Raw genomic sequence first — 26,057 nt, 5'->3', positions numbered from 1 at the left:
GTTGTATTGAAGAAGAGAAGTATTCAATAAATTAGAACAAACACAGTTACCTGTCTCAGAAATAAATATATGCACAGTATCATATAACCTGATTTAACTACCAGTATTTTTAATTATTCAATTTAATTTCATGCAGTTTTCACACCAGGCCCAGGTGCCTTGGAACACACAAGCTGTTTTGCCCAAGTCTGTTCAGTTCAGCTTAATTTAACTGAGTATGTAAATGTAAGACCTTTCAAATTCACGGAGATTTCTGATGTTTTTCAAGTTGTGCATTTAACTTGGGATCACTAACAATATTTCTGACAGTGTCCCTAAGAATGATATTGTGGTTGACAGGCTCCTCAGGAAGCCTCCTTGCTTACCACTGTTTTATCATCTTTTACAGAACTAGATGTGTGTTAACTCTAAAGGCAGGACACCAGTGTAAGTGATTCTGCCAACTTAGTCTGTAGTGTAATCTGGGAAAAACAGAGTATTGATACCAGCTTCATTTGCTATTGTTTTCATCCTTCTGTGTCCAAATGGGTAGGCTTTCTATCACCCAATAGTAGGTGCTCCAGATTACAGACTTGCAAGGTTTGGTGAGTGAATCATACACATCAAAGGAAAAGAAACAGGAAAAAGCTAGAGCTGTAGTTTAAATGGTGTACCAAGTTCTCATACTTGCAAGAGAGCAAATGAGCTACTTAGGTCCATGCAATAATTAGCGTGATGGCAGACTTCCTAAATGTCATATGGAATCAAGACTAGACATAGACTGTATGCTACAGAAGTACTGAAGAAGGTTTGGCAGACAATTTTACGAGAACATTCTGCTTGGAAAAAAAAAAAAAAAAAAAACCTCTAAGAGGCCAGCAAGTTGAAATAAAACCTGTAAGTTGGCTAGTTAATATCAATTATAGTACATATCTTAAATTTCTTTCAAGAAGCCAAATACTTAGAACTTCTAATTTCATTCAAGTCAACCCACATTAAAGATGATTGCCAGTCATACTGCCAGTAAAAATAATCATAAACAGAGCACCAAATACTATAAAATAAATCACAGCTTTTCATGAATTTATGTATTAAGGGGACAGATTATAATATCCTGATTCATCTCTGTGAGCACGTCATTCCCAGACAGATCATTTTTTTCAGAGATACAATCCTCAGAATGATTATCAGTATATGGCCTTTGGGGGAAAGAAAGCTCATCATCCCTCCTTCCAAAAATTCCTGTGACTTTATACCATGGACATATGACAAGTGAGGGAGATAAGAACTGAGCAAACCCTCCAGACAGCTACATCTGACCTTTAGAATTTCACTTGCTTTAACCTTGTCACTAAGAGACCTAAAAGCCATAGATTGTTCTACTGATTTGTGGAGACCTTTAGCTCACATCATTTACAACTGCATGCAAAGACTATACTTCTAAAATGCGACTCCCAACATTTCTTCCTTTTTTAAACTAAAATGGTCTTAAATTAAAAGAGGGTAGGTTTATATTAAATATTAGGAAGAAATTCTTTACTCAGAGGGTGGTGAGGCACTGGCACAGGTTGCCCAGAGAAGTTGTGAATGTCCTATCCCTGGAGGTATTCAAGGCCAGGCTGCATGGGGCTTTGGGCAACCTGGTCTAGTGGGAGATGTTGGAATTAGATGGTGTTTAAGGTCCCTTCCAAACCAAACCATTCTGTGGTTCTGTTCTCTAAGACTTACCTGGTTTCATCAATATAAACTGCCTCCAGCACAGATGCTGCATATTCAATGTTCTTTTTTAAATCCACCACGTTAATGTCACCCTTCTCCAGCTGCTTCACCAAGCATCGTAATCTGTGAAAAAGAAAATAAAAATGTCATTGCATTGCTTATATCAAATTTTAGTAACAGCATTTTCTATCTGAAGCAATGGAAAATCCACTGTAGAGGAAAGAGACTTTCAATGCATCTCATCTTTAAAGAAATAAAATTAAAAAAAAAAAAAGTTTTTAGAACACACATAATGATCAATTGTCCATTTTTGCAGCTTGCCAAATTTGTAAGATCTATTAAGAAAAGTCAGAGGACTCAATAACTATGATCAGAGCTATTTTATATTAATGTATGACACTGCTATGATGCCTGAGTCTCTAATTTTGTTTAAATAATAAAATTTTGCAAGTTGTCATACTATGATTTTTCTACGCTTAGGAGGTCAATTATATCTTTAATATCCACTACATATAATTTGTTTTATTTTAATGTCTTTATTTTTTATTTGAGCATCCAGTATGTTTTTGCTGCAGAATGTGTGTTATTATGAGATAATGTGGAGCTCTATTGCTTCTGTGTTTATAGAGAATTCATCATTATACCAGAAGAAAGGTGGTGCCTATGGCATTAGAAAAATCCAAACATTTTCCCAAGTGTGCTTTTGCTTTTAGTTTTGAGAACATTCTTTTACATTACAAACATGGCTACGCCCAAAAGAGATTTTGTAATGCATCAACTCATGCCTCTGCAGCAACACACTCATGCAGACAAACTACTTGAACACCAAATTCTTCCTAAACTCTTTGATGAGAACACTCCTGACACTGCTCACCTTACCCTTATGAAGAAGACACAGCACTGTAGTGAAATAAAAATGTATCTGTAACTGTGTAGAGCTGTGACTAAATGGTTGTTTAAAGAAGCATGACTCTTTTTCTTTCTGTGCTATATATCTCTTAGCTGAAATGATCTACAAGTTTTTTATCATGCAAGACAGATTTTTGTATTTAAAGATATATTATTTTAAAAATTTACATGAAATAATCTTTTTTATGTGAAAAAATTGTGTGAAACAAGCATTTACTTTAAAAGTGGGTTGAAATTAAGTCAGCACTAGATGACTACTTTCAAAAGAAATCTGATGTGAAAAATACTATAATATAAAAAGAATATAAACAATACAAAAACAGATAGAAATAATGAATAAATGGATAGAAATAATAATAGGTAAATGAAATTATGGCAGCCTGATGTCCATTTATTTTTATTAGGCATATAAAATATTTCATTTGAGCTAATTAAAATGCATGAATTTTTTAAAACGAAGCAATGTTTGGAAAAAAACTCCCATAAATTTGGAAAGTACTGCTCCATCATAAAACCAGCTTCACATTTTTCCCATGTATTTGGACTTAAGCATAATTATGTCCAAGCCTGAAAGGATAATTTTAGCAAATGGAGTTTTAAAAGATCAGCTTCCTCACTTCTCCAGTCTTAATTCTGTTGAAATTAGTATAGAACATAAGACAAATAGGGCTCTTAGCAACCATAATTACTTGGCATTTTACACAGTGCATTGCAAATAAACAGAAAGGAAAATTTAGAGATGTTTTTTTTTTTTTTCTCAGAAAGGTGAGGTGGGTGGCTGAAATACCGTGGGAGCGCATCTCCTACACAGAAACAACCTTATGCATACGGAAGCCTTTCCAGGACATAATTCCCTCCAACTCAGAGCACCTATAGACTGTCACTAATTCACTGAGTAGACACTCAGCCAGCAGTACTCAGCACATGCACAGTAACTCTCTGGAGAGGTCCGCTCCTCAGTAATGCATGCGCACACACGCCACACAAACACCCTCCTGAACACCAGTGCCAAAATGCCCAGGTGAGGCTGGCAGCACCACTGCCCTAACTTGCCAATAGCTGCAGGGCAGTTTCACCACTTGCACTGTTCTCTTGTTGTTTGACTGAAATTATCTTGGAATTGTACTTTCCAAGGTGGAAGGATAAACAGATTCAAAAATGCAACATTTTGCAGGGGAGAGCCAGGCTACAGTACAATTGCAGTTCAAAACGGCTTCAAACCCTATGATTCCGGTAGTATTTTTAGCTCTTATCTGTGTGGCTCTATGTTACCTTAGGACACAGATCAAACAGATATGTAGAATCATTTTATACTTGCAGAAGGAAAGCAGACCCTGTGGGAGCCAGTAAACCATGATGACCTTGCAAAGTTTTACTGCATAGGTGGCAGTCAGCTGATGTGACTTGCCCTGTAGTTATTGTTCTTACTCTAGGAGGAGTGCAGAACAAAATAACAAACAACACGATTTGGAAAAGCTGTTCAGGCAAAGGTAAAGTGATTCTGAAGAGGTTACAGAGCCACAAAAAGACAAAACATGTACAAATTGGTACTACTAGTGACCTTGTCACCTCACTTAACCACACCTTTGCAGGTATGTTCTCAAGAGCGTCTGCTCATTGCAGAGAGCTGACCCACTGCAGCTCTGTCATAGAACCACAGGATAATTTTCTTTGGAAGGGACCTCCACCCAGTCCAAGACCTTGATCAAAGCAGGGCCAACCTCAAAGTTAGATGTAACTTGAAATTTAGATCAAATCGCAGTGGGGCTTGAGTTTGGAATATCCACAAGCATGGAAATTCCACAAACTCTGTGGGCAACTAGTTCCATTACTTAACCGGCCCCACTGTGGATTATTTTTTCCCCAATATCTAATTGGAACGTCCTTTGTAGCAACTTGTTCCCATCAGCCCTCATCCTTTGCCGTGCACTTCCAAGGAAAGCCTGGATCTATCTCTGGCATAATATCCCATCAGCAAGCTAGAGACAGACATAAAATCCCACCACGGTGTTTCTGATCAGACACCTGGAAATCCTGTCCAGAAAACTGGACTTCCAAGGCAGCAACGTTACTTAAGTGGGTTATAACATTATCTGAACAGTCATATGCACTCAAAATACTGTGCTTTAAATGAAAATTGCCAAAGATTTAAAAATGTTCTTTTGGTAAAGAATAAATATGTCAATTTATAAGACAAAACAGGAAGTGGTAAAATATTATAGCCCATCATTTGGCAAGACAAAGAAAGTTCTGTAAAATGGAGGAGGAAGGAAAAGAACTAAAAACTAGTGAATACTGCAGCTGTACTGGACAGGATTGTTTTTTATGTGTTTGCTTTTGTTGAATTAAGTGTAATAAATGGAAAAGAAATATGAGAAATACAATTAAAAAACATGATACACTACTTAAAATTGGAGCTATTGGTATGATGCTGCCTGTGAACCACAATACTAAGAAATAATAGCAAAGTGAAAAAACTGGGGGGGGGGGGGACTAATAATTGTGAAATGGAAAAATGAACTGATGTGTGGTACAAAGAAAACCATATGCAGAGCTAATATAACGCAACATGAAAAGAAATAGATTTGTGGAGAAGAAGAGTTTATTTCTCTCAGTACAACTGTCAACAACATTTTAAAACTAGCAGTCCCAATTTGTAAGGGTGAAAGAGACATCTGCAAGTAATAAAGGGAGTGGGTGGAGAACCATCTTCTGGTAAACACCATTAACAGCACTGTGGTATTAAAAAAATACTGGACGATCCAAGCACACTCTGCTCCCACCTGTTTTTGATAGCGCTTCCTGTGAGGTGAGCAGGAGCAGCAGCAGAGGCAGTGCTTGCCCAGCCCTCACCCCTGTGCATCTGACACTTTTGTCCAGCTGTGGGCAACAAGCTCTGAAGTCCAGACAGCAACACAGCCAAAACAGGAGAAAAGGAGGATTTGACTGGGAGCAGAAGTTGAATGTTCTTAATTAACAGTATCAAAATCAGGATGCAGTTCTTCCCTCCTTCCCCACTGAAATTCTCTTTACCCAAGGTTTGAATTAAAGTTTTGAGAAACTGTAACTTTCAGGGGTTGTACCAGATTAACTGAGGACAGATTTTAGGTTATTTAAGAAGGTTTCCTATGACAGTTTCAGTAATAAGGGGGGAAAATGAAGTTAAGTAATCAGTGATTAAAAAGGCTGTTTGCAATGCTTTCAAAAGAAAATGTTTTATTCTATGGAATCAAGCATTCAACAATACTAAGAAATATGGATGGAAAAACTATCCTAAATACGTATTGAAATGATTACAAAGAGAGGTGACAGAGACAGGTTTATTAAGAATGGAGATTGTTAGGTAGAGAGGTAAATGACAATTTCAATTTCAGATTTTAAAGACTGCCTCTTCCTTTTCAAAGGGAAAATTACCAGTGATCACTGAGAATAAATGGGAGTCACAGGTTCAGCTTAGCAGTCTTCAAGAACCAGAGGAAGAAAATTGAACCTGAAATTAACTTCCAAAGAATGCCCTGATCTGCCAGCTGCTCCTCCCTACTACCAAACAATGTAAAGAACCAGTGTTATAACGTACACATCTGGACTTAACTTAAAACTGTTTTGGAAACTTTGTACAAAATAGCTGGCTTTTGCAACAGCTCCTATTAAAGAGGAAGTGAAGTAAACTGCAAAGAGTAAACCATAATTAAACCCTGTTTCCTATTATCTTTTGAAATTAATGGAAGTGACTGTTTAAGGATGGACAATGAATATCCTAATAATTATTTGAAAATAAAATATTCTAATCAATAATAATATACTAAAAAATGCTGATGCTAATTTCGGGGGTGGGGGGGGAATGAGTTATTTCTCTTAATATTCAATAATCACAATGCCAGTTTAAAAATTATCTGTGTTGGTTACTTCAACTACAATTACAAGTTGTAAATCATTATGTTCCCATAAACCAGCTGAGAAAATCCTTGTGTTAATTCCTTGACAAAATGATGAGCAAGTACTGACAACATGTTAATAAGAGTAAGGACAGAACAGTAATTGTGAACAGTAATTTCATGTTTTGTTTAGACAATTTAATATTGACTAAGAAAACTAGGTCAATAATTGCAACTTATTATACAAGTGATTTGTCTCTCTATGTGAATGTTACAAACTAAAAATGGACTGGTATGTGACATGAAATTAAGGTAAGGAGGAGGAGAGTAGCCATGTTCTGACAATCTGGCTAGTTACAATTTAAACATCAAAAGTTTTTTAAAAATTTGGAGAAGTGGGAAATTTTCCTCTGAAAAAATGAACTGGAAAATTAAAACTGGAAGCTAATTTAGCTACCTGTAGTGATTCTTGTAAATCACTTGAATAATTTTCACAATCCACAGAAACCATTGCTCACCCAATAGATCCTCAGCTTTAAAAGGCAGAAGTTATATCCTCATTCAAACATGAACACTCCAAAAAAGGGCCAATATCCAGCAGCTCCACCACATTAACAATGGAAAGTTCAGCTCCTTTATTTAAAACAACCCACTCCCAGAATCTAAGTAGTATGACCTGCCTGCACATTTAAGATTTAGGAAAATCGTTTGATTAGGGAAAATCCAAAATGGAAATAGAAAAACTTCATCTTGGAAAAGTCACGACAAATAAAACATATTATTATTTCCCTTGAATTCTAAAATTCCCTACATAAATTCACCAAATTATTTACACGTGACTCAATATCATTTGAATTTTATATTTTTCTAAGAAGAACATGCATATACAAAATAAATCTATGTATAAATAATCCAGTCTCTCTGTCAAATACTTAAAAATGACACAGATCAGAAATAAAAAAAAAAATGTAATAATAACAAGCAATCATGTACAAAGTCCACACTTTACTTCTTCAAGTAAAAATAATAATAACATAAGGATTACTAGAAATCTTTTATTATGATGACAAAGGCTATAATTTCCCTTCTGCATGTTTTCTGCAAGATGAGAGATAAATATTGTCTCTCATAAATATGAAACAGGAAAATCACAGTTTCCATTGTATCTGGATATATCTGTAATATTTTTAATACATGGCTGTGAAAGACCAGATCATATAAATGGATGAGAGGCAGTGGGAAAAAATCCAAAATATGCTAATAAAGATTCAGGAATGATTCCTTTGGGTAGCCACTCTTGTTCCCCCACTCCCACCTGCAGTTACATCATGGCCAACTAACGTGACTTCAAAATAGCTAACCTCTACTTTGAGGTTTTTTACACTATGGTAGTGAAAATTGTGTTGACATGGGGACATTTTGCCAGTCAAGGCAGGGACCAACATGTCAATGGAGAGCAATTGGAACTGATGGCTCCTTACTCAGACCTTGATGTGTGTTTTGCTTCCTGAAACCGTAGCAAGGCAGTTAACTAATATTTCTTCTAATTAGAGGTGCTGTCTCAATAAATTCGGTTACTGAGAAATACAAGAAAGATATATTACACTTTTGGTGCTGCAAATGTGTTTTATGAAACTACTTCTCAGTCACTCCTATGTCTGAGCATATGCACAGGAAGCCTCGTGGTTGCTAAGGGTTTCACAAATCACAATTCATTTTGTGATTATATTAAGCTCTGTGAGTGGTACACACTGATCTGTAATTATGATTCAGTCATTGGAAAATAAATATTGAATTTGCTGACAATACAGCCAACATTTTGATATACCAAAACTTCAAACCCATATTGAAGAATTAGAATAGAAATTCTGCAGCTATATAACACACACTCAAAGCTACAGCTTCTTAATGAAAAAATGCATTTTCATGGTGATAGAATTGCCTTGGCTGTTTAAATATTAATCATGTTTATGCAACATGAAGTGACTTCCTTCAGGCAGGCATTGCCTATTAGGCTTCAATTCATTTTACCTTACTCACTCTGTACATTTTCATAGTAATACCATGTAAATACTTCCTCTGGGTCTCATTTAGTGTCAGGGTCAAGTGTGTTTAAAGGCTTAAAATTTAGTCAAAATTTCCAAGTTTTCTTTAATGTCTAGCTGAAATCACACAAAGCAAAAGTGTCTTACATGGTTTCCATTTGAAATCATAAACTGATCCAAGCTCTCTAAAGCAAATAACTTAATATGTATACACATTCAAGTGTTTTCTCTGTCGTGTATTAGATCCAACTGGTAACCAACCAGTCTCTCCTTACCCTAAACTCTATGGGTATTTTTATTGTCTCAGTTTCCATTTTGACTATCTCATATTCCCACTTCACAATCAATCTATAAAATAAAAATTAAATAATACATCATCTATTGGACTGATTTGTAAATACTAAGGATTTGTAAATCCTTTGAATGTTTTTTTGATAAATCTCTATTTTTGTCTGAAGATTGACATTTGATCTATAAGGTTCCCCTGGATTTTATATACATCATATAGAATGCCAGTTAAAGCTACTTAATCTTGAAGTTGCCAAACACTTGAACAGTCTGTATGTCTCAAACTCTTCATCATAATCTAGCTAAATCCACTATCAACAACAAGCTGGGAAATCAAATGTAAACTCATCACCTGCCAAAAATCATGCTTAAAAATGATGGAAGACTTTCAGTAAGTCTTACTTGCTGAAGTTAATGCAATAAACTCACAGAAAAGTCACATATCCTTTATTCCTCATAGACAAGTAAAAAGCTTTATTTTTGCTGCAAACAGCAACTTTGAGCACAGTAATCGAAGAAGCTGGTAAGAGGCTGAAGAAGCTGCTAAGAGGCAGAAGTTTAGTCCCTAAATCTTCCAAAGCAGTCTCCTGCATTCTTTATTAATTTTTATTTATTTATTTTAAATCATGGCAGAAGAAGGATATTTCCAAAGAGATTACATCACAGAGATACTCCTCCCATCATATTCATGCGTTGGCTCTAAATTCCAGGAAATATATATATAGATATAGATATAGATAAAAAATATATATCCAAACCTCTGTATCACTGAAAATCATCAGAGGAGTGCAGACCTGGCACAGGTCTCGTTCTATGCTTCTGAAGAACTCTGTTAACCCTACCTCACAGCAGCTCTTCATGGCAACTGCATCTCATGTACTTGTAAGAAAGATCATGACCTACTTCTGACCCATGGATGGTCACAGTGTCATAGGATGGAAGATGTCTGCTGGTTTAAAAGAGTTCCTGCTAGAAATCATTTCTCCAGACAATGGTATTATGCCACAATCCCTCTCTCCTTCACATGATCCAGACTGTTTTAATATGATCTTCATGCACCAAATACTTGATTTCGTAACACAACCCAAAGCATGGAGTCTCTCATGTCAGCAGCTGGATAAATTTAATGGTCTGAAAATACTTCTTTCTTGTTCTGAACTCTCTTGTTCCCTACCTGCTACATAGTACTGCTAGAAGCTGTATTTTGCTTTAGTTACTCTTGGAACTCATAGATGTGAGAGTATGTCCTCATGCAGTGGTATTTATATGTCCTCATGCAGTGGTATCTTATCATCTTATCAAATATCACAGAATGATAAAGGTTTGGAAATAGATCTCTCATTACTCTTTCATTCTGTCTCTCCTCTCATTCACCCTGAAGTCATTAGCATAGAGGGGATGGTATACCCATGCTGAACCAGTATACTGAATATCTCTTTCATTCCTCAGGATCAGAAAATGCGGGTTGAAGAATGCTGATATTCATCCTTGAAAAACAGCATGCAAAGGGGCAGAAAGTCCTTTTAGAAATATTAAGAAGAAACCATCACGTAAAAAGCCAACTAGTGTTCTTTCATTTAAGACCACATTAACCAGAATCGGTAACCTTGTACTGAAAAAAAAAAAAATCTAGACTACTCATAAGATATACTGAAAGTCTCTTTGGTGCAATTTCTGTGATTGTTAAGGGCAGAAGTTTGGTAAGTGCTAGGCACTGAAACACCCAATTATTAAAGAAACTTCATTTTTGACACTTAGCATGAATATCCTTCCTTCTCCCTGATAAAGTCAAGTATGAGCAAACAACCCAGGAAGTGTCCTTCACTAACATTAATACAACACTTTGTTCTGTGTCTTCTCTATAGAATCAAACTGTATTAAATACAACATAGTCTGCATAGAGTTAACATTTTGATTTCTTGAAGATAACAGTTAGAACCAGAACAGAATTTCCCTGAGGAATATCATAGAAGAACATATATAAATCTTTACAGCTAACACTTCTGGCAATATTTAAATTTGTTTGTATGTGCAGTTATGCTATCAGGATAGTTAGTTCAGCTGGCCAATCTGGACCAGTCCATGTGACCGTGCCTTCAACACAAACATAAACCTACTTGAGGTCAAGCTTTAACTTGTCATTTGGTTTAGAAGACCTATGTTCTACTAAGTCAAACTTATAATTAAATTTAAGCACTTTAAGTACCAGAATAAAAAGGTTATACTTTTAATATATAGGATAATTATGCCTTCCAGATGGGATGACAGAGTCAATTTATTTTGAATTCTGGTTTAAAAGTATGTCATGATGAATGAAGCACAGATCTCTATTTATTGGAAAATAATTGTGAAATATAAAAAAATACAAATATTTTCATTATGAACTATCTTGGACTATTGAATAAAGTACTAAAATTATTTAAAAGTCACTCTACTCTGCCTAAAATGTTATAGAAAAAAAAAAAAGCACCTTAATTCAGATGTCTTTTTTACTGAATAATTAACAGCTTCAACACATCTATTTTCAATAAAAGATTTTTTCATTCAAAAGACAGAGCAAGACATAAATGCTTTAGCACAACAGCTGTAGTAATTACAGTACAATTTTGCTGTAAAATCATTACCATCTCAGTGGTTCTGAAGAAAGGATAGAGTACATGTAATGTATATAACAATGTAAAAATATGAATAGGGTTTTTATTTAAAATTGTAATACTGCAATTAAATGAAGAAAAGAGAAAAAAAGTAGGAGATGCTAGAATCCAGCACTCTATGTAATGTGTGAAACTTACTTCTGGCATTTGGAATTGTTAAAAATAAATGTTCCACTGAAGAATTGCCAAATCAAAGTACTTCAAAGTAGATCTTGGTAATGAGAAGTAGAACATTAGAAAAGCTTAAACACACTTGAGAGCTGTATAAAGGTTTAAAAGAGGAAAAAATCAAGCAGATGACATTTCCCCTATATTCTTTAAGTAGGATGAAATGTAACATGACCATTCTTACACATGTGAACTTGATCTAGGGCTTGTCTACATGAGAAAATAAATTTGAATTAAGGTGCGAAACTGAAATTCACTATCTGTCCTTGATAGCTCCACCTTTGAATATTTCAGAATGAGTAGAACTAAACAGAAACAAGTCCCTGCAATTCATCGGAAAGAATATTTCCAAAAACAAAGTTAATCTTGACCAATAAAACTTTCAACCCATTATCCATCATATAGTATATAGGCTGTCATAGAATCATAGAACCATTAAGGCTAGAAAAGACCTCTGAGATCATCTGGTCCAACCATTCCCCTACCACCAACATTACCCACCAAATCATGTCCCTAAGTACCACATCCAACCTAGAATAGGTTCACCAAGAATTTTGCAGCAGACATCTTATTTAATACCTCCATATCTCCAGGTGAAAGGAAATGTAACACCGAAGATATCTCTCAGCCCAAACGGACATCAGCAGAATTTCTAAGAATGTGTCATGCTTCCTACAGAAGAAAACAAAGGTGTTTCCTTGTTTTAAAAAGAAAGTTCTGTAATTAATCATCACTCACATCTAAGGAGGTACACCATCATATAAGTGATCCTGCTAACAAGAGAATCAGATCAATAATACTTTCCTAAGACAAAGTACATGGACAGTGTCTTATAAAGTACCTCTTATACTTTAATGGAAAAAAAAAACTGAAATAATTATCAGACTTTCTGTCCAACACGATGACCATCTTTCTTAGTTGCCAAATTATGCACCATTCCATCACTTTATAAAAAAAAGTCCTACACTGATTTCAAAATGAACCACATAACTAAATTCATCCAGCTATATTTAATTACTTGTGAAATTGCTTATAAATGTTGTTTGTTATATAAACAAATCCTATACCAGAAAGTGCTTTCAGCAGGAAAATAACTGGGCTTTGAGTCAAGCAGTGGTTTACAAGAAAAATTCAAAAGCAGCTTTCAGTAACATAAAATTTTGTTATTAATTTCTGTGCCTGTCTCGGACTCAGAAATTAAAGTCTGAATTCTTCAGATGACAGCACAAAATCCTTAAATGTACTTCTCTAGGGATGTGAAAGGTAATCTGTAAAGTTCAACTCCCTTATGGTCATGACTAACAGAACTGCTAAGCAGTACTTCATTTTTCATAGCTCTATTTAATGAATCACTACCCTTCAGATTCTCTGCAAAGTCCTGACATTCCTTCCAAATAAGAACCTGGTTATAGTTGAATTTTGAAAGAGAAAACGAGTAAAGTTCTTGAGTCTATGTTACAAGATAGTGTTCATCTACACGTGCTACAGATTTAGGAAAAGCCTGTGATAATACATAACAGATGTGACTTGAAATCAAAATAGTCAGTAAAACAGTTTGTTAGAAAGATTTAGAAAGTGGAACTACATAGCGTGATTTGTCTGTCTTTCTCAAACAGTGCATTGGTTTTTTGTTGTTGTTTGTTTTTGGTGTTTTTTTCAGATTCTCCTATCTTTTCTTTTTTTTTTAATTGGAATCCTCATTTTTTAAATCAAGTTATTCACTTTAATCTAAAATAACATCACTCAGAGAAGTAAAACGTTAGTTTGACCAAGGAAAACAAGTCAGCTGTAATACTTTGGTGATCAATCCAGGCCTCAATCACAAGGGAGTGCTCAACTGAATAATGACCATAGAGAAGTATTAGAGCAAAGTATAGAGGAGTTTCATTTTATAAATGAATTCAAATGAGAAAGTTCCTGGTTCAGTACTAAATTATCAATATATTACTTTCACCTGCACACATTTGCAAAATGTCTTGAGTACGCAATGCAGGGCATTCTTCAATAGTTGATGGTAAAAGAAAAATAAATTATAATGCTAAAGAAGATTGATTTTCGCTGAATGTAGCTTTGTATGTGTGCCTTGATCAAGAAAACCACAAAAATAAGAGCTCAACTTTTATGAAATTAGTGTTTACAGCCTGTTTGATTGTGGTCATTGTGATGAAAACCCTACTTAACATTTTATTGTTAATATTACAGATTGAGAATTTTCATGTTAGAGTGTAAATTCACTGCAGAAAGATAATCTAAAAATGACAAAATCAAAGAGATATCACCTTTTTGGGAGGCCACCTCTCTTTCTTAGGTCAGCAAATGACAGTAACTGCTGCAGACTGCCTATGTGCTTATATGGTTTGAATAGTACGTCAAGACCCTGGTTGGCTCTTTGCTATGCGATGTTCAATAACACTTGATTTGACCATACTTGGAATTGTGCCTTGTAAGCCATTCTATATCTATCTCGGCTCATTATTTATGTGGGTTTGGTGTTTTCCTAATGCCATTTTTTATGATTGTTTTTGACTGAAAGTTTTATTGTAGGGAACATTAACATTGTAAACTTTGAGACATTGGTAGGTTGACCCAAGGATTCAAGGATGCAATTTGGAAAGATGTGTGAAAGATTACAGTGTTAACGTTGCCAGAGGTTTGCATTTTCTGAAATGATACAAAAAGAAAGAGAGAGAGATTAAAAAATACATTTGTTTCCATAGTGAGGATACAAGTCAAAAAAAAATATGGAAAAGCAAGACAGTCACAAAACACCCAGCTGAAAGGTGGATATATATATGCTCCAATTTTTTAACAACTCTGTAGTGATGAAGTTGTTAGAGGTATTCCTATAGATCAATAAATTAAATACACGCTGGAATAGAAAAACGTGCACACACCTTGAGACTGGGGGATCAAATCAAGCAATAAGGAGATCTAGCTTTTAAACATTTAAGGAAAAAAGGAAGATGTTAAAAGACAGATTTGCTTCCTTTTTAGGAAACCTGTGCTGAAATGCCTGATTGATTAACTGAGAGTATGTGAGAAAGTCAGGTTAAAGCCTTCTTCTGTCATAGTCAGCCAAGGAATATGAATGAAATGTGAACAGAGTAGAGACACTGACATTTAATAGAGTAACTAAACTAGCAGAAATATTTATGTATTTTTATGAAGAATCCTGCCCAAGACTCAATACCATAAAATTAAAGTGAGATAAACAGGAACAGCTAACAGCTATGAAAAACTGTCTGCACACAGAAGAAAAAATATGATTAATGGCATAACTTTTGGGAAACTAAAGGACTACTTTTCTATTAATCTACTAACCATTTTTATTATCTTTTAAATTTGCTGTCTGACAAATGTACTTCTAACTTTGCATAGATCAGCATATACCTTAAAATACTGCTAGTATGCTACAGTTGGATACATGTTAATGTATTTTACATGAAGAAAAAATGAAACTAAAATCAGTGTAATAATTTTCTTCCTGTAGATCCTGGATCAGGAATTAAAGAATTCGTATTACTGTGAATCAGGTTGAGTGTGAAGTTAATCCATGGAGCAATTTAAAGTATATTTTGCCATAAATATCTGTTATCTACCCTTCTTTTCAAAATGTACTAGTACATAAATACTTGTTTAAGCTTTTCATTCACTATGCTTATTATTTTGAAGCTATGCCAGATGTATTTAGTTTAAATTTTAATCCAGAATATTTAATCTCAGACTCTTCTCTAGAATACTCTTATTAAAGTTCAAACTAGAGCAGCATTATATGGACAAACACACACACACAAAAAAAAAAACTTTCAGTACAAAGAAATAAACCTTTTAAAACTGATTTCACTAAATAACAACAATAACTCTGGAAGAGGATTAATCAGATGAAGATCTAATTATTTTCTGATAATAGAATTGGAGGAGCTTACTCAACCAGAGCTATTTTGCTACATTCTGATGTATTCAAAAAAGCGATCTTGGCACCTCAACCACAAACATGATTACAGAAATGACTTAAAATTTACTAAACTTTCATGACCTCATTTATGCTATCTAGCTTTCTGACATGGATTTCAATTGCTTTTGTAGTAGGAGGAATTAATTAATTCTTCTCAGAAGCATAATAGCATGACATACAGGTACATATTTGATCATAAATAAATGTGAGCCCCAGAATCTGACAACATATAATATAATCATACGAATAATTTCTTTTTGAGGAAGATTTGTGAGTTTTACCTCTGTGGCTTACCACCTCTGGTTTCAACTGGACTGTCCTATCATTTTTCAGCTGAAAATTCAGGCTGCAATTACTTTTCATAAATCACATTAACCCCACAAGTCCAGCTGCACTGTGCACATACCAACCTATTTCTTTCAGAAGCCTGTGAAAGCTTCTGAGTAAAAGTGAGTAAAGCTATTCAGATTCATTTTAAACATCAATTCTCTGATCAATTTAGCCCAAAGAAGCATAAAAACAAGTGAAAAGATTACGGCAATAAAGACTGTATCTTTTCCTCTGCTTTGCCATTAATCTTTCCACTCAATTCACGCTCAATGCTCTCCAGCAAACTTTCAGTCCTTTGAATACAAAAGTTTATAAATGATATTGGTTTGAGATAGTAAATCCTCTAGTATATCTTCTTTTCTTTATAGGCCTAGCTCACAAAGAATTCAAGAAGGAATCCTTTGGAAACCCCCAGTGGGAGCAGAGCTTTGCCAATAACCTGCTGAGATGAAGCAGCAGCCAGCTACGCCAAACAGTGACTTTCGTGTAAGTAAGGTGGGACTCTGGGACTCGACAAACAGAGAAGCTCTCCCACACATAGAAGGATTCACTGTATGAGTATTTTTCAAACAACACAAGTACCAAACTGTCTCATATGATATCCACATCTATATATCCAGATTATTGGAACTCATGACTTAGCCCTAAGCTTTTCTAAGGACAATCTTTCCTTTTCTCTCTGCTGTTCTTGTTACACACCAAGAATAAACTTAACCAGGATAGTTTCTGATGTAGCCTCTTTGGAGCTCCAAGTTATAAATTGTATATATGGTAGAATGATTTTGAACTGGCATGAAATATTCCAAAATGAAAATATGTCATCTTTAACAAAATATTATTTGATTTTGCAAACCTTTTATGTGTACTCCAGGTAACTCCACCAGATAATACTCCACCAGATTCATAGTTGTCTTAAAGTATGAATTTTTGGTGTCGTATAAAGCAATCCGAATTTTCCTCTCTTTGATGGTGACGGAATAAATGCTACCTTAAGCATCACCAAGGTTTTCTGTAGCATCCCTTCTAATGTTGTAAATGTAATGCATACGTGGCCTAGGTCTGCTTTGGAAATTATAATTAATTTTTGTTCAGAATTTCTCCAATGTTTCCTTGTGATGAATAATTCAGTTTTTGAGCTGCTTTTCTGAATCTTGTCAGCACCTCCCAATCCCACATTTGTAAGACAGTGGCATTTTTCCAAAACATATTGTCTCATAAATCTTGTTTAACCAGAAGAATCTTTAAACAATATTTTGTGGACCTACATCAGTGAATGAGCATGGAAACTTTTCTTTTATAAATAGGATTATAGGAACCCCATAAAAGTCAGTTAAGAGGTTTTTCAGACCTTTTAGAGATTTTGAGTTTTAAAAAGAAACTAAGATAAATATGTCATGATAATCCTATTCACGATGCCTATAGAATCTTTATTTAATGGACCTGTCATTGCATTTAGCTAGCTGCTCATAACTGTTAAAAGATAAACACCATTGTGGAATGGATTTATTTTAGTGCATTTCTTCTATTAATGAAAATATGTCCCTGCAGTTTCTCTACTGCTACATCAGACAGTATAATTGTGTGATCTGCCAGATCATTTATCAGCATCCTCCTATAGAACTTGACTGTTTTTATATAGCTTCTAGATTTAGCTATCATTCTAAAATTTAAAATAAGAATGTCTTATTTTGTGGTAATCACGGCAAATCAATGAGTTACAGTGGTTCTCCTAAGGTCACATGTTCTACTCTGCATTCAGATTTGACATAATCACAATATTTATCTTTTATACTTAATGACAGGTATTCATAGCACTTAATACAGTACACAAAACACAAAAACTTCCTCAGACTTTTCAATATATTTCACAAAGAAAACAAAAATTATTTCTGAATAACAGAGAATGTGTCATGTAGGCCATAAGCATGGATCTTTCTCTCAACCAAATGTCATTGAACGTGATACAGTATCAGAAAAGATTTTCGTTCAGAAAAATTAGCATTTTCTTATGAAAAGCAAGCCTGTATTTTGTCAAAAACCTCTTATCAGTAGAGCACAGAACAGTGGAAGCATTTTGCAGTCACTTTGCATTTTTCTGCATGTTCACACTGGTACTTGACAGAACAGCTTTATGTCTTCAGCAGTTGATTCTCACATGCATCAGCCTCTGGGCCATCTGATAAGGATTGTTCTGCTCCTCTAAATCAGTACGTACATTAGACCTCTGCTTAGCTGACATAAGTATGTTTCAGCCAATTCCAGAATGTCTGTTTTATCAGGGGAACTCTCAGAAGCCCAACCACAAACAACAGTCTGGTCAGTTCCTAGTCTTCGTGATTTTATAATCCATTTTGCTTATGACCACTGACTAGGACACCAGGATGGAGTAGAAACCAGGATGTCCAGATATGAAAATAAGCATATTAATTCACAATTCTGTAGGTTTTTTTCTTGTGCATGCTGAAGGAAATTGACTGCGTATTTTCAGAGAGGAGCAGGTGGCAAAGCAGAGACTAAAAAATCATAAGGGAGATAAATGAACCTATTAGCTTCTCATTCATGTTCCTTTTCACAAATAAATTTTCTCTTTTAACTAATCAATAATTTATTAACAACATGATTGTAAATGGCTGTGGAAGTGCTGTCAGCTCCAGCAGAAGGTGCCAAACCCTTGATTTTAAGTTGAGACCACTTCATAAGAGCTATTCACACACAAATACATAAATTGTAACTCTAATACCTAAGCTAGCCCCTCTTCCAACAGAACAAAGATGAAAAATATATATATAAATTATATCAATGGAGTAAAGATCTAATCTAATGATCCAATTACATCTGTGGAACCAGGTCAACTGAACACGTAATTGTCATCTCTCCAGAAGAGCAGGAAATCTATCTTGTGCAAAAGTGCCTGACTTAAAGTTCTGCTCACCCCACCAGATTTCGATTTCTGTATTCTAAACTTCTCACAAGAACTGCAATACATAATACATGCAATATTTAGCAGGTTTTGATCCCATATTCCCGATGTATGTTTAGAAGACAAATATTCATGACAGTTGTATAGGATGGATTTAAAAAGATAAAGATTCTAGAGAACTGGAGCATATCCTATCTACTATTCAGAAATGTTTAAAGTTTCTGGAGGCACAATGTACTTTTTTGTTCTTGTTTTGTTCAGTCATTTTTGACAGAATGATAGGAAATTTCAGCTTCAGTTCTTTGTCTCTAGAGAGACATACATCAACTGAAAATATCTACAAATGTCAAAAAGAAACACTCTATTAAGCAGCTTGGAGAATCATAACTGGCATAATACTAAAAGATCCCTTGAACTTTCACATGCTTATCAATACAGCTAGCTGTGCATCAATATCAGCTGGAGAGGTCATGTAGATGAAAATGCCTGAGACCTCTCCGACCAAAAACAAAACAAAACAAAGGAAGGAAAACTACTGCCACAGTACATTAATATTTTACTTTTCTTTTCTTCGAGATGTACTTCTACATATCACTGCAAAAGAAACACTTCCAAGGAACTGTATATACCTAATATGTTGGAATAATTGGCTTCTTTCCATGACCCAACAAACACTACCAAAAGCAGCTCTGCTGCCTGTAGCTTTCTCAACCTAGGTCAAAGGAAAGAAGCCAATCTACAGAGCAACCCATGCTGTCTTCAGGTTTGAGGCTTGGCACAAGTTTCAGCTCTGATATTATGTTAAAATTTCAATTATTAAGAAAATAATTAAGTCAGGCTTTAAAAAGTATTAACCAAATAGATAATCAACACTAGATATGGAAAAGGAAAAAAGAAATAACATTCATAATAAAAATATAATATACCACAAGTGCCTCTAATATCCATTTCAAGCAAGGAAATTTTTAATAACAGAAAGGTCCCTGCTGTACGGATTTGGCTCTAAGTCCCCAGCATTTAAAGCTGTGCAACCAGTTTGGTCTGCAACATTTACATGTTTGAAAGGAATATCAGTGGGAATGCTTTATGCCTGTTTTTCTATCTTGCTCTCTGAAGCAGAAGAAAAAGCAATATAGGCATATACCTGTGGAGAGGATTAAAAACCAGTTAAATGTACATAGAATACACCAAAAGAGATTTTCCATTTCCACCAGCCAAAAAAACATATAAACCTCTAAAAAGCCAGCGCATATAAATAATGTAGCTGCTTAGGTCATCTGCAAAGCTTTCTATATAGTAAAGAATTGAATTATGGTTTCCTGTTCCGTTGTTTGTTGTCTTTGGTCAGTACCCAGGTGCATGGAAAAGTTTTTGAAGTAATGTTTATCACTGAAAAAGAAAATTCCTGAGAGCTACACACTGGCTAGCTTCTTTAGCAGGAAGAAGAGGATTTGCTTAATGTTATTTTGGCATACAAAACATAAATCTGGTCTCAGAAAAAGATGCTATATACTCTAGTCTCTTGTTTCTTGAACAAATTGTACAGTATCAGAATTGACAGAAGATTTTACAAGCCCTAAAGTGCAAAGCATTCTGTGTAAATATACATGATCATTTTTACTTATTAGCTCTACAAGTTGTGTGGCTTTGCTCCTTTGATATTATGAAATAGAAAAATTTTGAATGATCTGTCATTTATCAAGGTTCCCTTCAAGAACAGCTGCTGCATAGCCAGACTGGAGAGCTGGAGAGCTCAGTCATGTACCCAAAACAGTAAGCAATTACGTGGATAAGCAGTTCCATTAGCATCAAGAGGGAGACGACGTAATTACAGATTTGTACAACTTGGCCTCAGAACAAAACAAAAACAAAACCAGGACCTTAACTTCTGATTAGTCATCTTATACATTAAATATACATTATGCCCAGAAACAGGAGGCTCAAATCCATTATCTAATACAGGCATCTAGCACCATTTGAGATGCCCTGGTGTATCTCACCTGGTCCCCAGCTGCTGCTCCAGAAGAGCGCAGGTGTCCTGCAGGTCCTGTGACATAGCTGCCAGCCCTGGGTGGATGTCTCAGACACCCTGAGGTGTCTCAGATGGCACTAGATGCCTGTATTTGAGCGACTGATTCACGCCTAGGCTGTCATTTCTTTACAGGTTAAGCAGATAGATGCTCCTCCAGACAGAAGATATTCAGTTCAGAAATCACTGAAATCTGCTTGAAGATATAACAGAAGAAGGGTTACATTTCTTCAGAGACAGAGAGTGTGTGGGATGGTGCTACTGCAGTATGACATAAAAAGCCAATCTCGTACATGTGTTGTGAGGAGAACAGAAAAAAAAAAAAAAAAGAGAAAGCCAGAGACGGAGACAGAGAAAGCGCATATAAACTGCAGTCTTCTGAGATGTCAGAAACACAATTATCCCTCATTTTGTATGATTTTTCATCTTTCTCATTTGATTATAACCTGATTTAACAAGCAGGCCTCCTTTGTTACTGTGCCCAGGTTTTAATTTGCTTCTCATTCAAGCATGACCCCAGAGTAACACACATAGGAAAGTAACGGAGATTGTTGCATCAAAATCTTTTTGCACCACCAACGTGGTACTAAAGCGACATAGATTACATCTACCTCCACTCCTGAGTAAATAATGTATAGGCCACAACATAAGTGGGAACAAAACCCATCTGATAAAATGTATGATAATTTCTTTTTGTTCTCTTTTGAGATGAACTATGATCTGTAGTCCAGGCTTGGGTTCTACACTCTTCATCCAATTTATTAGTTTTTCGGTCTGACTACCCAGTTACCCAGGGAACATGCGAGTGTTCCAGTGTAAGCATCTCCCTCCTCCCCCTTCCTGTCTCCCAGTACTAAATCTTCTCAACCCCCCCGTCCCTTTGCGCTGAGGACACACACTGCGGTTCCCTGGGGAGAGACTGGCTCAGATTCTTTTTCAGTCATCTCTGTGAGGCCGTGCCTGCCCCGAGGAACAGACTCACACCACTGCTACCACCAGCAATAGCAGAATGCAGGCTGCTACCTGGACTTCACATGGGGGCTGCTCGTTTGGCCTCAAAATCCCTCCGAATCACATTCAGATATTTTAATGTGAGGATAAGAAAGGAACTGAAAGATGAACTTGCTTAAACCATCAGTTATGATGAAATGAGCCAATAATAAAAGGCCATGTAAAACAATAGTTTCTTGAAAGACAGCTCACCTGTTTATATGTATAATATATATATATATTATATATATAATATATATATTTCATCATGTTCAGTCACTTTCTAGGATTTATGATTGTATGCAAGATCCAAAACTTTAATTTACAAAATAAGAATATTTTCAAAGATTTTTAAAATGTGTGAATAGGATGGATACTGGACATTAAAATCCATATATTAGCCCGTATATTTTTATGTTGAGCTAACAGTCAGAAAAGAGGAATGAATAGCTTCCAAAAAGCAATTTGAATGATCAACTAAGTGGACAATTGCCAGAATATCCTCGCTGGATTTACTGAAGCATTTTACACATTCCCCCTCTAACTGGACTGCAAGGAGTTCATATCTTATCTCTCCCAGGCTTCACTGTTTCATCTATACAAAATTATTAAATACAATTTATGCACAATACTTTGTATCACAGGTCAATAAGAGGAATTTATTAAACCAGTAAAATGTATCTTTTGCGGGTGCTTTCTGTCTGTAGAATTTACAGACATCTCAATAGCCTTTTATATTTTCCACGATCATGGTAAATATCATCCCTAAAAGGGTTATTAATAATACCTATGAATTTTTAATTTCATGAGATTTTGAAAACCATTAGAAATGTATGTATACAATCATGCAGTTGTGAATGTATTCATGGCCGCTGTACCCAATAATCTTATACATAAACTTTTGGTATCTTTTTCTAAAGAAAACTTTTGTTAATGCAATGCCAATTTATCTATTACAAACTAGAAAATAAATGTGTTTGGACTATTAACTACTTCTGTGTCATGCGTGCAAGGAATTAATTCAGTAGCTTTACGTGTTTAAATTGAGGTTGGTTTTTTTTTCAGACTCTCAGAACACGGCAGTTCTGTTCTTTTCCCACTGTTCACCCAACACTAAAAAGCAGGAGGCAACCTTCTTATGCTGCTGTAGGGAGCTTCCAGCTGATAGAAGTTATTTGACTCTGGTTCTGGCCTACGGCGTTACTATTGCCACACAGAAGTTGTTTCCTAAAAAGTCATTTAAAAAGTTGTATAATAAACACTTCCTTCAGATTGCTTGCTTTATTTTTAGGAAGCCATCTAAACATATAAAGGATCTATAAGAGAGAGCAAAATATTGGCCTGTTTCAGCTCTTTTAAGATGTCACTGGGCCTCTCACACTTCCTTGCCACTTAAAGATGTCAGAAATGCCACCGGCCCCAGGCAGCATAGCATTTGGGGTAGCAGCACAGTAGAGATCTGAACACTGGTGTCCCGAGGCAAAATTAAGACAAAATTAATTTTGTCCCGAGACAAAATTAAGTTTAGCTTGTGCTTCTGAGAAGACTTGAATTGGCTCTGCTGCGAATCTATAATTGTAGTATTTACAGTTTTCCAAAGGAAAGAAGTACTATTTGTTAAATCAGAAAGCCTTGTTTGTGAACAATGGAAAATACTACTAAACTGTACTTTTCAAATAGTGCCAGCTATTTTGCTACAGAATTGCACAGCATACCATATCACGTCACTGGAGACTAAAATAAAACCTTCCCAGAAACCCATGCCCTATAATACTAATTTTAAGAGATTCCAAAGTTATTCCAAGCAAATGGCTTTATCTAAATTTGGCTATTAATTCCAATACTCAAACTGATTTTGAAAAAGACTATGTTTTGTGTAAACATAAGAAACGACATAGAACAATATGTTTTCCCCGTGCACCATATGAACCATATCTCACAGACTGTCAGCTGAAGAGAAGAGCAGGGCTGAAGGTTGGGAGAATATTCGTCTCTTCGCTTGTGATTCTGCCTTAGCACCAAAGGCTAAGGCAATAACTACATAAAGACTGCTTAGCCCCTCAGTGACCTCTGAAGAAGATCCTCCATAGCAATGTCTCTCTGAATACATTTCTGTTAGAAAGTCATTTGTCAGCTGAAAGACCATACCTTCAGTTGTACAAAATATTTTAGAGGTCTCTGTTCAAAAAGCCCAAAACAAGTTCAAAGGGTTCCGCTTTTACTATGTTAGGGCCCATCAGTCTTGCATATTCACTTTATTATAGTTTTGCTTATGTTTTTGTTGCTGCTGGCATTACTGACATTTAGTCATAACTATGTCATACCAAAAGAAATAGAAGTAAAATAAAAGAAGAAATAATGTATCAGCAGAGGAGTATAATAGAGGTAAAATGGTATAGAAGTTCCCAGCCCCCTGAATTTTCCTGACTATTTTATATGGAAAACCTGAGAAGATCAGCCTCATCCTGCTATTTCTTGACACAGAAGTAACAGCCACTGTTTAATTAATAGTGAACTGCACTGCCACTTTTTATATTCTTTCTGATGAGAAAATGCACTTACTCATTTACTGTGATTGAGTTTGTTGGATTGTCTAGGAAACAGCTGAAGCACACAGAGGGACAGGGCAGCTGCAAACGTCTGAAAGTGCTGATGTCTCAGAGTCCCACTTGAGGAATTCCCTTCAAGGTCAGGGACATTTATGCCCTGCACATTCCCTAGCCAGAACAGTTTCACAAGAAGGTTTTATATATATATATATATATTCATATATTCATATTTATATATATTATATATATATATTAAATTATTATATAAATTTATAAATTATTATTGTATATATTGTATATATTTATATATATTATATATATATAAGCAAAACAAACAAACAACAGTGTTGATAACAAGAGGAAAAAAAATACTGTTCATATCTTGTAGTAGCTAAGCAAGGACATTCAGTGCAAAGGAAATTTTCCTCTTTCTCATTTTCATATCATGTAATGTTTATTTAACTAGCTTAGTCCTCTTTAAGTCAGGAGATACACCAAGTACAGATGCCAATAGTTTAAAATTTTGTCTCAGTCTGAACTTTAAAGTATAAAATAACACCTAATCCTGTAACTTTTATCCTTTTCAACAAGGATAGATTGTGCTATTAAAACTGTGAATCTGACTCAGTGATTTTCAAATAAAAGACTTAAACATGCTTTGTGCTTGGTTTTACATTTCAAAAGTATTTATGTGAAAGTGAAAGACAGTGAATAAATAAAAATATTTGTTTTGAAAAAATATAGTGATTTTAAGTTACTTAGCACTTAATCAAATCTGAGTTTTGAATTTTCAAAAATCAAAAATAATTTCTGATTTGAAAGATTGTTTAAAAAAAATAAAAAAGACCAACACCACATTGTCACATAGAATACACAGGTTATGCTAAATAAACCCTTTTGGAGAAATCTCTCATAAACATAGAAATCTATTAATCATTAAATTCATTGAAAGAAATACTTTCAGAAGAAATCTGCAGCCCATTTCTCACATTTGATCATTTAGAATAAGTAAAAGGCCCTACAGAATCAGCAATGAATTATCTGATCTTCTTTTACAACCTGCATATTCTTCTGCTCTGCCATCACCCTAACTATGCCACCTATGGAAAGGGTTGACATACTGTCAATAAAAACTGTAAAGCTGTTTCAATTTAATCCCATTTCAATTAAAAGTGTCACTAAAAATTTTACAGAGTCCTTCAAATTTACTATTCATGGTTAAAGAAAGAGGTTTTTCTCACTTATCAAAATTTCAATACATACTTACTTGCTTTCTATATTCAGTCTTGAGCAAAAGGAAGCAATCCATATAAATGTAATAATGGGTGGTTCTTCACATTCTCTAATAAATACATTGTTAAGAGCTTTTATGCTGTACAACTATAGCTAGTAGACTATCTAAGCTTTCTGAATCTATTTTCCTTTTCAAAGAGGAAGAGGCTTGTAATGTGAGGTTTTATTTGGTAGAATAGATTAGATTTTCATAGCACTTTCTGTCCAAGGATATTGTGACATTTTATAAACAAGTTGAGAGTTACACACCAAATTTTTATCTGTTCTACAAATAGGAATACTGAGGAACATGAGAAGCTAGGTGCCAAGGGTCATGGGAAATAGGACAATTCTCTTGGCTCACAGCCTTATTCT

The 26,057-nt window shown here is 35.1% G+C and overlaps 1 protein-coding gene across 1 annotated transcript in view; it reads right to left on the bottom strand.

Moving 5' to 3' along the window:
* The window catches only part of PDE1A (phosphodiesterase 1A), a 153,847-nt gene that overhangs the window by 56,605 nt on the left and 71,185 nt on the right, over window positions 1-26,057 (bottom strand). Inside the window, exon 2 of the mRNA XM_050711700.1 lies at window positions 1,708-1,821. Coding sequence (XP_050567657.1) covers window positions 1,708-1,821 — 114 coding nt within the window. The remainder of the gene's footprint in view (window positions 1-1,707; window positions 1,822-26,057) is intronic.

Source organism: Cygnus atratus, chromosome 6 (assembly GCF_013377495.2).
Source record: "Cygnus atratus isolate AKBS03 ecotype Queensland, Australia chromosome 6, CAtr_DNAZoo_HiC_assembly, whole genome shotgun sequence".
In the NCBI taxonomy this organism is placed as follows: domain Eukaryota; kingdom Metazoa; phylum Chordata; class Aves; order Anseriformes; family Anatidae; genus Cygnus; species Cygnus atratus.
Note: the sequence above shows the minus strand (reverse complement) of the source record. Positions and strands in the feature narration are given on the sequence as shown.